Genomic DNA, 18,711 nt, shown 5'->3' with positions numbered 1-18,711 from the left:
TATTTGAAGTAAATTTAACTTTTTTCAGTAGTTACACAACATGTAGGTACACAGCAAGTACCATCAATACCTCTAAAAAAGACAATAAAACTAATGCATGTATTTATTTAGGTGTCACTTAGGCAATTGTTTAACGACAGATCGTCCAAAAATTGACATTCAAAAAGCTCAGTAAAGTGTACCATAACACCCAGTACCACTAGTTATGATACTGAGCAAACATATGTAATATATAACATCAGTTCTCATGAAACGCTTTGTTATGGTAAGAAAAAGATATATAATTTTGTTATGGACCAGAATATCTGAAGCTCCTAGTAGCTCGGGAGAAAATGGATTAACAGCAATGGTGAAACAAGACACACTGATTCAGCAGTTAGGTTGGACAAGTAAATGTAAAATACTTATTTTCTACTCTCTCTTCCTTGAAGTGTATGTCATTGTTGATTCTCAGTAAAACATAAAAAAAACACAACAGTGCCATTTTTTTCATTATGGACTCAAGATAAAACAACTTAATTATCACTCTCCTGTGACCAACCACTAGTTTAACCTGGTCCTGCCACTGTTATTTGAATGAGCACATTTGAATAATTTTTTCGCTCTCTTTAGATCCAGAGTTGTTGGGTTACTAGCCACTCCAGGCCTGCTGTACTCCTCTTCAAATGAAGCAGTCGGGCTGAAGAATCCAGGAATCTTGTCCTATCACCCAGTTGATGAACATAGAAAGAAATGATCTGAGAATTACCACAAAATAGTTCAAATGCATTTTGATTTCCTTTATCTAAATCATTATAGCATTGTGGTTCCACATTAAAACACATAATGCTTTATATTGCTTTAATAAAATATATTTGGTACCCTAATCAAATAAAATTCTCACTGAACCTTGTACAGATTGAAATTATTTTTTAATTAAAGAAACATGTAATCTCTATGACCATTCTACACAACACCACATGCATAGACTCAGTTTTTGCTCACTTTAGACTGAAATAGCAATGTGCACTTTGAATGTGGAACATGCAAACATTTATTCAAATACAGTTTAGTGTCTATAAACACACTTTATTTAGACAGATACTTGTGAAGCTAGGCAGCGCTAGGCTCATGCTAACGTTGCTAATATAGCTAGCGCGCTAGGCGCGGCGCTAATGCTAACGTGGCTATGCTAGCGGGAGGCCGCGTCGCTAATATATATGACATTATTCTTACATACACAAAACGATATCTCACAAATACCTCAGTTAACTCACCAATTATTCCCTTTGGCCAATGGCAACATACTTGTGACCACCACGGGTCTTTAGTGTGAAATGGATGGGTTGGTCAAGCTGGCTTTTAGCACATAGCTTTACTGTCCAGGCACACATCCATTTTTTAGCTGCCCAGGTCAGTAAAACGAGCCCTCTCTGTCTCGAAAAAGCCCTAACCACGCTGGGGCAGTTCAAGTGCTTGAAAAAGGTGGGTAATCGTAATGTCGATAATATTCGAAAATCCAGACTCCAAACATATTATCACCTTCCCAAAGTTTAAATACATATTTATAGATGTATCTATGTTTTTTTATATAATTGTTAATATCAGCAATGGCTGTATAAACCTCTCAAGATTAGAGGACCTAAATAGGCCTACATAGAGTGGTGTGCAATACAATGAGAACGTATAGTGGTTACTGATAAATAACAACTATAAGGCGAGGCGCGGCGCTAATGCTAACGTGGCTATGCTAGCGGGAGGCCGCGTCGCTAATATATATGACATTATTCTTACATACACAAAACGATATCTCACAAATACCTCAGTTAACTCACCAAGTATTCCCTTTGGCTAATGGCAGCATACTTGTGACCACCACGGGTCTTCAGTGTGAGATGGATTGGTTGGTCAAGCGGTCTTTAGCACATAGCTGCTGCTTTTACTGACCAGACACACAACCTTCTCTTTAGCTGCCAGTAAAGAACGAGACCTCTCGCTTAAACAGCCCTTACCAACCAAGCTGGGGGAGTTCAAGTGCTTGAAAAAAGTGTCGATACAGTTAGAAATGACATATGTTTCCTAAATAAAGTCTCTCCAAACATATTTTCACCTTCCCAAAGTTTAAAATACACATTAATAGATCAATATATATTTTTTTCATATAATTTCTGCTCACAATATTATCAATAATGTCCTACAGGTTATAGTTGTTATTTATCAGTAACCACTATACGTTCTCATTGTATTGCACACCACTCTATGTAGGCCTATTTAGGTCCTCTAATCTTGAGAGGTTTATACAGCCATTGCTGATATTAACAATTATATAAAAAAACATAGATACATCTATAAATATGTATTTAAACTTTGGGAAGGTGATAATATGTTTGGAGTCTGGATTTTCGAATATTATCGACATTACGATTACCCACCTTTTTCAAGCACTTGAACTGCCCCAGCGTGGTTAGGGCTTTTTCGAGACAGAGAGGGCTCGTTTTACTGACCTGGGCAGCTAAAAAATGGATGTGTGCCTGGACAGTAAAGCTATGTGCTAAAAGCCAGCTTGACCAACCCATCCATTTCACACTAAAGACCCGTGGTGGTCACAAGTATGTTGCCATTGGCCAAAGGGAATAATTGGTGAGTTAACTGAGGTATTTGTGAGATATCGTTTTGTGTATGTAAGAATAATGTCATATATATTAGCGACGCGGCCTCCCGCTAGCATAGCCACGTTAGCATTAGCGCCGCGCCTAGCGCGCTAGCTATATTAGCAACGTTAGCATGAGCCTAGCGCTGCCTAGCTTCACAAGTATCTGTCTAAATAAAGTGTGTTTATAGACACTAAACTGTATTTGAATAAATGTTTGCATGTTCCACATTCAAAGTGCACATTGCTATTTCAGTCTAAAGTGAGCAAAAACTGAGTCTATGCATGTGGTGTTGTGTAGAATGGTCATAGAGATTACATGTTTCTTTAATTAAAAAATAATTTCAATCTGTACAAGGTTCAGTGAGAATTTTATTTGATTAGGGTACCAAATATATTTTATTAAAGCAATATAAAGCATTATGTGTTTTAATGTGGAACCACAATGCTATAATGATTTAGATAAAGGAAATCAAAATGCATTTGAACTATTTTGTGGTAATTCTCAGATCATTTCTTTCTATGTTCATCAACTGGGTGATAGGACAAGATTCCTGGATTCTTCAGCCCGACTGCTTCATTTGAAGAGGAGTACAGCAGGCCTGGAGTGGCTAGTAACCCAACAACTCTGGATCTAAAGAGAGCGAAAAAATTATTCAAATGTGCTCATTCAAATAACAGTGGCAGGACCAGGTTAAACTAGTGGTTGGTCACAGGAGAGTGATAATTAAGTTGTTTTATCTTGAGTCCATAATGAAAAAAATGGCACTGTTGTGTTTTTTTTATGTTTTACTGAGAATCAACAATGACATACACTTCAAGGAAGAGAGAGTAGAAAATAAGTATTTTACATTTACTTGTCCAACCTAACTGCTGAATCAGTGTGTCTTGTTTCACCATTGCTGTTAATCCATTTTCTCCCGAGCTACTAGGAGCTTCAGATATTCTGGTCCATAACAAAATTATATATCTTTTTCTTACCATAACAAAGCGTTTCATGAGAACTGATGTTATATATTACATATGTTTGCTCAGTATCATAACTAGTGGTACTGGGTGTTATGGTACACTTTACTGAGCTTTTTGAATGTCAATTTTTGGACGATCTGTCGTTAAACAATTGCCTAAGTGACACCTAAATAAATACATGCATTAGTTTTATTGTCTTTTTTAGAGGTATTGATGGTACTTGCTGTGTACCTACATGTTGTGTAACTACTGAAAAAAGTTAAATTTACTTCAAATAAATGTTCTTTCCTGTTCAGATATGCTGCCTATATATTTTTTAACTTTACTTTGGGGTCATCCAGTGTTACTCATCAGTTGAGCAAAACTTGTCTCTATTTTCTACTGTTACTAGTTTGTAGAGTGTCTACAGACACTAAACTGTTTTCACTTTAATTTGACAGTCCTAAGACCTCTCTACTAATGCTTAGTTGAACGTCGACTGATAGTTTGTTGAGAATCAACTATTTTCTCTGTTTTGCTCTGTTAATAGTGTGTAGACACTAAACTGTTTTCACTTTAATTTGACAGTCCCAAGACCCGTCTACTTATGCTAAGTTGAATATTGACTGATAGTTTGTCGACAGTCATATGACAATCAACAGGTAGTCACCTACACAGGGTGCCTATTGATTGATAAAACATTCTCATCTTTATTTTACAATGAACATATATGATCAACAGAGGGTTGAATGTTCATTCATTAGATGTGTTCCTTGTGAGTGGGGGAAAGTTGATCCATATGAAACGTAAGTTGAGAATTGGTTGATAACAGCAGTTGATAGTCAACTTACTAGAAGTTGACACTCAACTGATAGTTGAATATTTGTAAAGAACATGTAATAAAAAGTACAATGTCTGTTGCAGACTGTATTTGTAAAAATAAATTAACAAAATAAAATGATCGTATAGTTAACTAACACTTGGTTGAATGCATGTTACATATTTGATGACAAGCTTTGTTAAGTATCAACTAACTCACTGTTTAATATCAACTAACCATCTACTAATAATGCAACTAATAGTTAACTGACAGTTAGTTGAATGCATGCTACGTGTACAAAACAACATCTACTAAACATGCAACTTATAGTTAACTGACAGTTGAATGCATTCTAAATATGTATCAACTTACTCACTGTTGAATATCAACTAAACATCTACTAATAGTGAAACCTATAGTTAACAGACAGTTAGTTGAATCCTTGTTTTTTTATCTGTTGAACAAGCTCTGTTGAATATCAACTAATCATCTACTAATAGTGCAACTTATAGTTAACTTACAGTTAGTTGAATTCATGTTACGTATCTGTTGAGATATGTAAACTCATTCACTGTTGACATGCAACTGCGTATCAACTGATGGCTTGTTGAGTGTCAACTGTGGACTATCGAACTAAAGTGTTACCAGAATGACTTAAGAAGGTATTAAAATGGAACCATAATTAATAGTAATAAGGTGAAGTAGAGGGACTGCACTCACTTCACAAATCGTTCCTTTTAGAGTGAATAACAGAATTTAACATGCATTAAATTCATCTTTAAAAAGGGAGAATGACAGCTGATAATTTAATTCAGTCTCAATTTTGAAAGTTGCTTCAAAGTTCTTGACTGGGAACAGTGACCTCAGAACTTCATACAACCACACATTGAGTTTTTTAGGAAAATTAGATTTAACTAAACTTAATTTAACTAATAACATAATAATAAAAACATAAACAGGGATGAATAAATGAATGTAATTGTGAAGCAAAACACAAGTAACACGCAGTACTAATTAAATAATGATCACTGTGCACAAGCAACCACGTGGATTAAAAACCTTAATGTTAAACAGACAAGTAATGAATTGTGCTTTAGCAGCTATGTTTAGCAGCTGAGAGGTTGTGGGAAGTCGAGAGAATAAATAGCTTAACCAATACACACACTGTTCCTTGGTTATTAATTCTAACCTGTCTTATTACCCTATCTCAATTGCAACGCGGCAGTAGATTTTGTCCGATCTAGATTTCAGAGCCAACTCTAACCTTTATTTATACAGGTAAATCCCATTGAGTCCGAAGACTCTTTTGCAAGGGAGACCTGTTCCCATTTACACGTTACCATTCACACACACATTCATAGCAGGCTAACTATCGACATTCACACAAGGCAAGGTGGGTGAAGTGTCTTGCCCAAGGACACAACAACTATGACACAGGTGGCAGGGCGGGGATCGAACCCTTTGATCATCAGCCGACCCACTCTACCACCTGAGCCACAGTCGCCCAACAGCGGAACCAGAGGTTGCAGTAGACTGGCACAGGCTTCTAAACCAGAGACAGCAATTTTGGAGTGCTAGCCAGATTTGCAAGATACCAGCCTTGAACCCTAACCCCTCATCCTTCTGTCTGGCTCAGGGATCCAACTGAGTTCTGACGGCGCAGGCAGCATGGAGCTGGTCTCGCGTGCCTTACAAGCTGCAGACTTGATAAAGTAGGAGAAGGAGCAAGTAAGCCCAGAGGCAATGATTGATAGAAAATATCAACAGCATAGTGAAGAAACAGAAAAAGTGAAGAAACAGAAAAAGTGGAGAAAAAAAGCGGCCTTTGGATTTTTCTGTTATTATAGTTTTTTTTTTAAGTCAGTCTTATTGTCTTCAGGAGTGTCGTAACCACTTTAAATAAACATTTCCTGGATTCTTTACTAGGCGTATTATACCAAATTGTTTACATTCAACTCTTGATTACAAAATCCAGCCCCTTGCTCTCAGTTTCTTGAGTTCTAAGTGCTATGGGTTGTGACTTTGCATGTCCCCACCAGGAATGTGGGAACATTAGTGGTTGTCAGTTCAGTGCCCTCCCTGTCCCGTCGTCAAATCGGCCATTTGTTTCTAAATCTTCCATTTGTGTATTTTATGAATCCTTGCAGAGCCTTATCGTGACCCAAGGGGCCTGTCAACAGCCTGGGTCAGAGGGAGTTCACCAAGTCATCCCTGAAAGAGAAATATTCTGATCTCAACACTACATTTAGTTTTGATAATCTGCCTAAATTATTGAATTACATATTGCCCTGTCAAAATTGTGTTGTTGCAATGATGTTCCCAGCACCTTATTTTAAACTGATTTCAAAAACTACAAAAGTCAAACTTTTCTTATGTTTTACGCCAACTCTCCTCAACAACTGTTTTTTTGCAAAGTAAATAGTAAATTAAACAACAAATTGGTCAAAATCAAGAACAGTAATATATTTGTTTGTTGACTATGAAACGTGAGTAATTGATTGATGATGTGTTCCGTGTATTTAAAAACACAAATGTCTGCTCAGTGCTTCTTTGTTCGAGTGACTGTTTGAGTGGCTATAGCAAAGTGGATTGACATTCTCCGAACTCTGTACTTGTATCGCCGATGGCATTTTTCAACACTGACTCTAGAGCCATTGAGATTCAAGGCAGATTATGTAAACATCACACAAAGAGATCTCCAATTAAGCAGCACTGTCAAACAGCAAATGGGTGGTTGTCACAAAAATGCAATCAGGATTCGGCAGCTTATCGCATATTCAGGAGATTTATAGAAATGTGTCATTGTTAATCCGTTTGAAACTCAAAGGATCATTCATTGTTCAGCAAATGGCTTTTTTCATCTCTTTAACTTCAAATGTGCAAATAATTATTCTATTAGTTTTGATATGATAAATAAGATTTTTGGGATAATTCTAAGTTTATTATGGCAAAAATATCTCAGTTCAAATATCCTTTGTCGTACTAGTGTTGTAAGAGCTAAGATGGCTTTCTTCAGTCAATATAAGCCGCCCAAGAAACAATACATGAATTTTTAGAATCCTTGGTGACTTCAAGCAATAAATCCATCATTTTCCGTCAGCTTCAAATATATTGCACCAGATGGACACCAGAGGAAATTTATTTGCCATTTACAAAGTTTAATGATGCATTTGTTAAATCGAAATGATCAAAAAGTTTGTTCAAAGTGAACATGACGTGTTTCCCCCCTAACATTGTTCCTTTAAAGGCCTTTTTTGACATCCTTTCGACCACTATCATAATGTCTGTGTCTGCTTGTTTATTTGTTGTGATCTCTAAATGCTTCAAATGAAGAATGGATTAAATCAGTTCTGGGACCAACTAACATTACCATATATCAGCATCAATTTGAAGGTAGCATTAGCATCTGGCATCTTCAATCACAGCACAGCAGGCTTTCTCACTCTCTTCATATGTTACCTCTTGATGTTATCCAGCTGTTTGGTGTTTAACGGAAAAGCCATTTATTAGTGTGTGTGTGTGTGTGTGTTTCATGGATTTATGGATAAATAACATTTTAGCACTTTAATATAGAATTTTATTTTATTCTATTTTATCTTATTGTGGGCCGCATTCACTATATGGGCCGCTCTAAATAACTGTAATGTGGTTTGACTGTCTAATTTGTACATCTAATACATTTATGCACAAAACTATGATGGAAGGGGTTTAAATCTAAGAACCATTCATGTTGAGACACCTACCACTGCTGCCAAGGGAAGACATGTAACCCACAATTATATATTTTTACTCAAGGAGACAGTTTGATCATTTTCTTTGCAACTGAAAGTTTCCTCTGTCATTTCAGTTTATGATTAATACCGTGGGTAGCAGTTTGTCCTACCAGCTCTTGATACATTGTTGTTGTGTATGCGTTGATTAATGACTTGTATATGTCCAGTCTCTGGTCATATACAGATTTTCTGAACATTTTCAGATCTCATACAGGTGATCAATCTTTAAGGGAAAAAAAAGAAAAAATTATAAATTACAGTTTAAGTTCTGTAATACATATCAAAGCAATATGCAGGTTCACTAGTATCTAAAAATGCTTTGTCATTTAGCTGCTGTTGTGATAACAGTGTTTAATGTTCTTCATCATCACAGCTTTAACAAGATTTTACTTTGTTAGACTGCTGCTTTCAGTTCTGCCTCCCGTAAGCAGAAATCATTCAGCCAGATTGATTTGCTTTGGTTTCATAGGGCCGTTTTCAATGCAGGACGTCCAATCTAATTCTGTTTTATTTTATGCCCAACACAGATCTATCAGGAGCACGCTGTTACTTCCACATGTCCTGAACGAAAAAACAGAACTTCTTCTAATGAAGTCAGAGATTAGAGGGATAAAACACATGACTTAATAAATTCCTTCAAAATAGATTTTCCCACCTGCTTGGGTCTGTTTTAAAATGTGGCAGATGGTAAAATGCAGAGGATTGAAAGCCTGTGCTGTGAAGAAGACAACTTCACCAGAGAAATGGTCCTACTCCTGCGGTTCATATATTGTTGCTTTGTTAAACTACTTTTCTTCCTAACCGACAGTCTTTCGCATTATTTATGCACAAATATTTGTATTTCTGTCTTAGACTCTCTGGGACTCGTTGACTCCCTACTTAATCATAATTATTTAAAGGAGAGGAATTGTGTTACTCTTGACATTTCATACTGCACCTGTCCATTGCTGTGCGAAACTGATGCATAAATCTGTTTATGCAAAATACAGCCATGGGATTATCAAATTGTTTTACAAATGTGCTGTATAAAAAGTGTGTGTTTGTGTTTGTGTGGGTGTAGGTGTGTGTGTGTGTGTGTGTGTGTGTGTGTGTGTGTGTGTGTGTGTGTGTGTGTGTGTGTGTGTGTGTGTGTGTGTGTGTGTGTGTGTGTGTGTGTGTGTGTGTGTGTGTGTGTGTGTGTGTGTGTGTGTGTGTGTGTGTGCATGTGCACCTAATTAATAGAGCACCAGTAGCTCTGATACTTTGGTACCCTTAAAGGCGATTCATTTGTCTGTTCATGGACACCCTGTTGTGAACTAACTCGTGCAAAGATTAAAGCTTTTACCATTCCACCATATCGCAGTTGTAACCACAAGCCCTTTGGTCAAATCTCCATGCCATGTTAATAATCCTTCATAATTCTTTGTTGCCAATAGTCGCCAATACAGATCAGCTATCATGCTATGAGTTTTCAAACATTATGAGAGAATGTTTTACTAAGGGGAAAAAACATTTAGTCATATCTCAGAATTGGCAGTTTGCTATGCTGTCCCTTCTGTTTCTGTTGCTGCGTGTTGATTTTTCTGTTCTTAACTGTGGATTATAAAGAAAATTCATTGTAATCTTTTATACAATGGCACCTGGATTTCACACAGAAGTAGTATATGGTTTTGAAACGAACATGCTTTGCATAGATACAGCTGCCTCTCCAGTTTCATCATGTTGATGCCAGTGGCGTGGCGTGGGGATTTTTTTTGAGGAAGCCAAGTGAGACAAGACCTTTAATCTACATGTTTATTGGAAGGTGGGGGACAGAAAAGAGTAGGCGTCGCAGCTTGTATTTAATGTAACTACAAGAGCTATTATAGCGCCTGGTCACTTTACCAGGACTTGCACACGCCTGTAATCTGTCCGACACCGCTCGTTCGCTCTCTCTCACTCACTCACTCACTCACTCACTCACTCACTCACACACCTCCTAATCGTTTTATTAAATTATACATTGTATTATAAATGCACCCCCCACCCCGACCGGAATGCACAACTAGCCGCTTAATGCCCAATACAGATTCGAATTCATTCACAATATAATTAGGGGGCGTTTTATAGGCTATTTTAAGTTTCACGTTCACGTGAGACACGACTCACACAATCAGTTATGTGCTTGACATACACACATACTTTCTATACATCCTTTTCGTTTAAGAACTAGGCCAAATGTTCATTATATAACACTACTTAAGACAACCCAGAACAACTTCAGTGGATACCAATGCAACTTAATCAAGGCACAATTAGCAATAAAATAACACAAAACATAACATATAGCTAAACGGACAGTAAAGGGAACAGTTAACCCGCGCCGGGAGAAGGTGTGTATTTTACTCACTATTTGTAGAGGAAGCCCATTAGCTGAAGATTGCCGCTACCAGCTAGCCACTCGGTGCGGACATAGTTCTCCTCCCTGAAAGTGCGATAAACTTCTTTCTCTCCACACGCATTGGCCTGTCGTCAGATTAGATTTTTAATGGCTCCTCAATTGGCAGTTTGGTAAAATAATTTTTTACTAAATACTCAAAATCTCCACCCTCCATAACTGTTCTTGCTAATATGATAACAATGCAAACATGCTAATCTCCCGCTATTGTTATTGTTGTTAAATTTCAGTGACGTTGATAATGATGCTTTGATTTGATTGGTGTGAAGCCAAGGGCTGAGTGGCTTCCCTTGGCACCCTGATGACACCCTCCTGACCAATCACAGGAGGGCAGTGTCAAGACAATAGCCTCACCTGATTGGTCAATCCTTCTTTCTTTTTTTCACTAAGGGATGCCAACTCGGGCTGGCTTCCTCGCGGACATACAGTGTGCAGTACCGCGTCTTCAGAATTTAAATGTAAAGGGGCGCTGTTTCGCGCATTGTGAAATGCTCAATGAGAGGAGAAAAATGGGGAAGAAATGACAGCAACACAGCACCAAAGAATTACCGAAACTGTTAATAAAAATGTTTTTATTGGATGACAACTACAGCCTAAAAAACAGAGAAGCCTGGCTTCCCTTGGCCTCCGGGAGAAAACGCCACTGGTTGATGCCATAATCAAAGAAAGTCATCCACCTCACCACACAGCACATCACACACACACACACAATGACGATGATCAGATGAGAAAGTTGGTGATCTTGGCGTTGTTCGATATCTTTACAGCGCCAAATGCAATTAGGCTATTTTACGACTTATTTGATATAGGCTACTCCCCGGAAAAACATTTGAGGTCCGGACCTTGATGATCTCAATGCTGGTTACAGCAATGTTTGCAACTGATTTGTGTCATTCATTGCAGGCTGCATCATCCATGTTGTAGGATAGAACATTTCATTATGGATTTGAGCAACATTACGTCCTCCGCTCTCATACGTATTTGTTCAGGCAGAGCAGAAGGCTGGTTTTGTGATAATCCCCCAGCTCCTCAGTTTGTGGGTAGGCCTAGTATAAACAGGAGGTAAGTCTAGCGATTATACAGCTTTTCAGCATGGAGAATGGGACCTATGTGCCAAAAAAATACATTCAGAATGATTGGAAAGCCAGCAGCACCCACACACGTCTGGGCAGAGAGCAGCCCTCAAATGACACAATGGTCAACAGTGCAGAATATTCACTTGTATTTACTCATTCTTGTTATCAAGTTTGATGCCAGCAGCCTCTGCAGCCTACGAGCTTGTCTGACAAGTCTGTGTTTTTGTTCCACACGCCTTCGTGGGCCACAGCTTTCGGCCAACCTTGGCCCCTCTCTGGCCCAGGATCCCACTGGCATGGCTTCTTCATGCAAATTCTGAGCTGAATAGATATAGCTATGGTGCTATTTCTTGACCTCTGTCCACATGTTTGATCAAATTAATTATTAGTAGCCCAGAGGAAGCAAGAGAACAATAGGATTGTTAAAAGGGGAGAAAGGAAAACAGAACATAAATCCCACTATAACACTCGAGATTTCATAATTAATTGCGCACTAGATCATGAGCTCAATTAATTTGTCTCCTCTGATCTATATTAACCTTTTGATTTATTTTTTTATCAACCACTAGAGTCATATGCAGCAAAAAGCCTTTTCAGGGCTTGAAATGGAGGGGAGGGACACTATTTTTAATGCTGCTCTTTTTATTCTTCATTTGTGGACCTTTGTGATTAGCGGCAGGCATGCATGAAATGAATTATTTTTCTACAGTAACAGAAGCAAGCAACAGAACATCAAGGTCTCTTCAAAAGCTCTGTTCACTCCCTCCAAATAAAGGTTGGCCTCAGTGCCTCATCCAAAGTGCAAAGACCTTATTTGCAATATATAGCCTATAGAATACAGTATATATTTGAGGGCTATTTCAACTCCGCTTTCGTCACACACATTGCGCAAATGGGCTCAAAGACAAGTGAATTAAACACACAGTATCTAGTGTATTTTTAGCCACGTGTCATACCAACGTAATGTATCCATTTCAATACTTGTCACATCCGTTTCATTTTTAGGTACGGGGACATGGTGCCAAAGACGATTGCCGGGAAGATCTTCGGCTCCATCTGCTCGCTGAGCGGCGTGCTGGTCATCGCTCTGCCCGTCCCCGTCATCGTCTCCAACTTTAGCCGCATCTACCACCAGAACCAGAGGGCCGACAAACGCCGCGCACAGAAGGTAAAGCAATCCCATCTGCATCGACAGTGTGTGCACGTGTTACCTGACCATCAGAGGATGCACACACTCCCGAGCACCACAGGATTATTAGGTGTTATTAAGGTTATGAGAATGAATGGGAAGTTGAAGTGTGGAGTGAAAACCTTCTGGCCGAGTGGAGACTAATGGTTATGCCGGAAAATGTGTCTAAAAACCTAAAAAAGTACGAGTTAGTACCTTCACGGTTGAATGCCTTTATTTGAAGATTTTGGTAAAAGCGTCAGCTAAATTAAATGTAATATTATGGAATGTAAAACAAATCTTTTGAAGGTGTTTCTTTATTAAAATGAATATAGAGGGATAATAGATTTGGATGACTAATAAGTTTCTTTTTCATGAAAAAGGTAGTCATTTGCCCTTCAATCAACACCATCATTATTTTTTTTTTAAAGAGACGCTGTTAATGTGTTTGCCCTTGAAACCCACATTATTCCTCCTCCTAACACATGCACATACACTTCTTATCTCTCCCTTTCTCTCACTCAAGCACACTTGAAAGCCAAGTACCAAATGCTAGATATGCACTCACTACACTCACCCTGTGGTCTTGACCTTTCTCGGGTTTAGATAAGAGTGCTACTAAGTAAGTGAGCAGCTGTTAATAGCTAATTAAGTAGGGCACAAGTCTGATTTGAATCCAAATTGATATATGAATCCTAGGCGGCTGATTTTCTTACATGTATTTTGCCATTATTAATCAGAAGTTAAATGTTTGCAAGTATAAAATGGTTACCAAGTCAATAGAACATTTACCTTCACCAAGGCCCCCAAAGTAAAAATGTGCTCTTAGTTTTCCCTGTATGATATGTATTTGTTTTTACCTCCATATACAGTATTACCACGTCTCTATAGCCATACCTTTATCTCTCATTCATCTTCATTCTTCTCTAACAACAGGTAGCACTAGGCTCCCATTACAACTATGTTGTCATCTGGGGATTTGACTATACAAAGAGGTCCTCTCATGTAGTTTCAGTTTCCACCGTCAGAAAATAGAAGGTAGAGAATCTAAATTGGATTTAATGATGGCCGTTACCTACTAACTACTGTAGTGTGTGTGGAATGGATGGGTAGAGTCAGGGCCGCCTTAATGCACGGGCTTACCTGGGCTGAAGCCCCAGGGCCTACAAGGATCAGGGGCCTCTAAAAAAAAAATTAAAAAAAAAATTTTTTTTTTTTTTTTTTTTTTTACTGTCTCAATATAGGCCCCTGATCTAAGAAGGCCCCGCACATTGTCATTTAAATAAATTATTGACTGGCTCATGATAGGCCCCTGATCTTAGGGGGGCGTAGAGAGATCAGGGGCCCATCATGAACCAGTAAAGAAAAAGGAAAAAAAATCACATTATTTTTGGCCTACGAAGATCAAGGGGCCTATCATTCACCAGTACATTTTTGTTATTTTTGTTTAAATAACATTGTTCGGGGCAACGCAGATCAAGGGCCTATATTGAGATGAGCCATTAAAAACAAAACGAAGAATTCAAAGAGAGAAGTAGCTTTGGGATAAGGGATTATAAAAAAAAAATTGGAATGCTGACTGACTGGATTTTTTAAACCTGTATATTTTTGTTTCTGCTTTTTGGTATTTCTGTGTCTCCAAATGATTTCAGAAAATAGCTCACATAGGACACAGTTGATTTAGCCTTAGTTTTCTTCTCAAAGTGCACCAGATTGATGCATTTTACTTTAAAAGGTTCACATTTTTCTTCCGGGGGGGCATGCCCCCGGACCCCCCTAGAAGGTCCTGGGTCCCCACCGCTGTCTCTTCAATAACTTGGAAAAACACAGTAACCAACCATGTGTGTTTGGTTATTAAAAGTCACTAGACCAGGAGGGGGTTTAAGTACATGTTACCTTAAGTGATTTTGTATTTCATCAATAGAGATATTGTGGTGTAGACTAACATGACTTTAACGCATCTGTATTGTAAGACCGCCGCCCGGGGGGGCCTACAAAACCTCTCAGCCCCAGGGCCTAGTGGCAGGTAAAAGCAGCCCTGGGTAGAGTACAGTGTCTCCAATGCAAAAGGAGGAACCGTTGGAAATGGCAAGTTGTCAAGGAAGAAAAAAAACAGTAGAAAAAAAGCCCAGGATATGTGAGGACAAAACGAGTTGACAGGGGCAAAAGAGAGGGAAAGAGAGAAGGAGGTCGAACAAGATGAAAAGAACAGAAAAGAGAGGAAAAGCAGAGCGAGAAAGCGTGAAGTATAGAGAGGGGCATTGGTGTGAATGAAAGAAGAAAAAACAGAGGAGAAAGTCTCTGTATGTACATGTTTAAAGGCTCACTTGTCTGAGAGGTGAGCATACTGTGCCCTTTCCCCCTGGACTGCTGCAGTCTGCCTGTCAGACTGTGGTTGTAATGCTGGAACATATATAGGCTTGAATTACTCGGTCAACCGAAGACCACGTGTGAAAAAGAAGGAAAAAAAGTTAAAAGTTAAATCACAAGAATCCCTCATCACCAGGCTTTGGACAAAATCTTGAGGGTTTCCATTAGCGAAGGACATTATTAGTTATTTTACTTGTTTTCTAAATTACTTCAAATAATTTTTCAAGCCATGAAATACTTCTCCATCCTTCTTCAATATTGCCCAAAATCTTTGAAAAAAAACACCAGTCAGAGACACGGTGACATTCGGGCTTCAACACAAGAACATTCAAATTATTCCACGGCTGAAAATAGTCCTTGAAAAACTGCACTTTACCCCCGCCTGAGTAAAAACTTTAGTGCCCAGTTGTTTGAAAAAACATATACTTTGACTGCGTAGTAATCCCTGTGAACAAAGTTGCATAATGTCTGTGGGCGATGAGGGGAGTTTTTTCAATTAAAATAATTCTGAGCAAGTCAGAGTTAAGTATGTATTATCAAACTGAAATCCAGAGGTAAGTTGATTATCACAAAGCAAGGTTCTTAAGAATACAAAATTAAGCCAATCCAGAAACGGAAAACCACAAAACAAGCATGTTTAAAAGTGAACCCGATCCAAAACAGAGCAACTCCTGACTCGCAATCAACAAAGAAACACCAAAAAACTAAATAGGCCTAAACCATGACAGTAAGCCTACACACTTTGTACAAAGCACACACTGCACATGCAGCTAAACAGTGAACAAACCAACTCCATCTCCTCTCCTGCCCTTTGTTCTCCGATGTTGATTGGCCACAGTAGACAGATGCACTTAATCAGCCTTTGCAGGAGAGGGAGGGAGAGAGAGAGAGAGAGAGGGAGAGAAAGAACCAGAGAGAGAGCATCAACAACCATTCAAAAATATAAACTAGTCCTTTCTACCATACCAAATCAAAGCTTTTGTGGCATGTGATTCCAAACTTTTGAACGGGAGTGTAGATCTAGACTTCGCTTGGTGTTAGACGTCAGAACTACTAGACAAACCTACCCCCCTTTTATCTTTGATAAGCATTTGGACTCAATTAGGGGAGATGAAATAGCCTTCTCTACATCCTTGTAACCAATTGCAGTGGTGTTGCACTTAAATCCGGATCAGAGCTTGCTACTCTCATATTTTCTCTTTCCTTATGTCAAGTTGAGCTTTTGATCAATAAGTAAAGAAGCCAGCCAACATGACAGCGCCTTCTCACACAGATTTCATTCACTCTTTAACTGACGCTACCTCGACAAAAGCAGTCAACTGTTGCCTTCTTCCCCCCCCCACTCTCTTTCTGTACATTTCATATACTTTGCACGTACATACGAAATCATTATTACATCTCAGTCTCCTGCATTCCTCACACCTTTGCAGGTTATCTGTGTGGTCTGACGGATAATTTCCGAAAGCATCCAAAACTAACTCCATTTCTTTTGATTTACGTCTGGCTAGCAGATATTGCTCGGCCTCTCTCCTCCGTCCCTGAAATGCATTTATCTGGAGACAGAGCAGCAGGACAAGGTTAAAGAAATCTCTCACTCTATGTGTCCAGAATCACTTGAGGCAGCCGAGCAGTATATCTTATAAAGTCTTTCTAATATCCTTTTCATTTAAAGAAATTCCTAAAAACGATCTTTTTCTCCCCTTCATTTCCTGTCGGTCTCTGTCTCTCTCTGTGTCTGCCGCCCTCTGTTCAGTTATATCATCTTTTGGAGAAGTTATCTCATCTGTCTGTTTTCAGCACCTCACTGCAGACAAAGAGAAGGACATAAGTTTAAAAAGTTAAACACAAGACTGAGTGTTCAATCCTGTTAACAGCGAGACAGGAATAAAGTTCTTCATACTTTATTTTGGAGGTCATACTAAAAAAAAGTTAAAACCACCTAAAAATGTCACAAATCAGGGGAGCTCATGGCTCTGGTCAAGTTTGTTCACTGGGTATAAAGCGGGTCCACATACTATTTTTCACGTATGCTGGTGAGTAGTATAATTCAAACAGCACGAGATATATAGAGTTCTATTTCCATACGTGATAAAAGAAAAGTCCTCATTAAAAAAAAAGATCTGAAACTGTGAAGTAGTAGCTGTGAAAATGACTACCGAGCTTGGGGGTGATGTGTTGGCATATTCCTGCCATTAAAACGAGGGCATTAGTCATTTTGTGTGACCTCTCTCGCCCACCCTGTCTGATACTGGGTTACCTCTTCTTCTTCTTCTTCTTCTTCTTCTTCTTCTTCTTCTTCTTCTTCTTCTTCTTCTTCTTCTTCTTCTTCTTCTTCTTCTTCTTCTTCTTCTTCTTCTTCTTCCTCCCACGTCCAGAAAGCCAGACTGGCCAGGATAAGAATATCCAAGAACGGCAGTGCCAACGCCTTCCTCCAATGCAAACGCAACGGACTGCTCGCCGACCTGCTGGAGCTGACGGTAAGAAAGAACTCTTTGCCCCTTTTGAAATGTATAGAACCCAACAGCTGCTTAGTGGGCGCGATTATTACGGGGATATGTCATTCTAAATGCGTTCATTAAAAATGTCTGTAGATTGAAATTCGGTATGAGAGATTAATCATATTGCCCCTCGTCGAACATGACTTTTGCTAATTATTTCAGTTTACAGCAACTCAATTGCTCACATCCGCAGTATACCGACACAAACATCTACACGCACACACACACACACAACGACAAACAATTACTGGCATAATCAACCAAAGGATCATTTAGAAGTCATTTGGAGGCTATTAAAGAGCAGCAGAATGTGTAGTCATTACGTTCTCATTGTTGTACAGGGCAGGGGTTATGGCTGATGAGTAGTGCCAAAAAGAACTTTTCTTAATTTATTTTCAGACTTGAATTAATCCATGTTTTTTTGTTTTTTTTAAACTGGGAAAGTCAGACAACAGAGGCTCTTTGTACTTTACTTTTGTGTTGCTCTTGGGGATAATCTGATGATTAGTGCATTAAAAAGAGGCTGCAGCAAACTTCAAGGCTGCACCAGAGAACAATGAGACAGCGGAGGACAGTTAAATCCCACACTCACCCAGACTGTTCCTGCAAAGGCATTAAATGTTTCTCTCTATTCTCCTCTATAGGGGTATGGACTAGACTGCGGCACTGTTATGTTTGTGTCTTTCAGCACCTTAAACCTGCAGTAATTGATTGACTCGGCAGCAGAACCCAGTTGTAAACCAAAGACTGATTTATATCTGATAAGGTGTACTTGTTAGAAAATTAGCAAATAGAGACACATTGGCATTTCTTTTTAAAGTCGTGTTTTTTACAAATGTAAGTTTCTCCTTTTAGCTCTGTTTTTGGTCATCTTTGTGCTTTTTAGCTGCTATATTATCAACTTTCTTCCCCAGCTGGTCGCTAACTTTGTGTCTCTGCTATATGGTGCTATAGCCCGGATCTCAAACATATGCCAGCATTTTTTTATTAGTTCAAGAATTAAAAATATAAAA

General features: G+C 38.7%; 1 protein-coding gene across 1 annotated transcript in view; it reads left to right on the top strand.

The window, feature by feature from the left end:
- The window catches only part of LOC307248825 (A-type voltage-gated potassium channel KCND3-like), a gene marked incomplete at both ends in the record, with an annotated part of 68,632 nt that overhangs the window by 43,891 nt on the left and 6,030 nt on the right, over nucleotides 1-18,711 (top strand). The window contains 2 exons of the mRNA XM_080025340.1: nucleotides 12,668-12,830; nucleotides 17,576-17,677. Coding sequence (XP_079881466.1) covers nucleotides 12,668-12,830; nucleotides 17,576-17,677 — 265 coding nt within the window. The remainder of the gene's footprint in view (nucleotides 1-12,667; nucleotides 12,831-17,575; nucleotides 17,678-18,711) is intronic.

This window comes from Ammodytes marinus, assembly GCF_949987685.1.
Source record: "Ammodytes marinus genome assembly, chromosome: 4".
Lineage (NCBI taxonomy): Eukaryota > Metazoa > Chordata > Actinopteri > Uranoscopiformes > Ammodytidae > Ammodytes > Ammodytes marinus.
The sequence above is the reverse complement of the archived record's forward strand: the minus strand, read 5'-3'. Positions and strand labels throughout refer to the sequence as shown.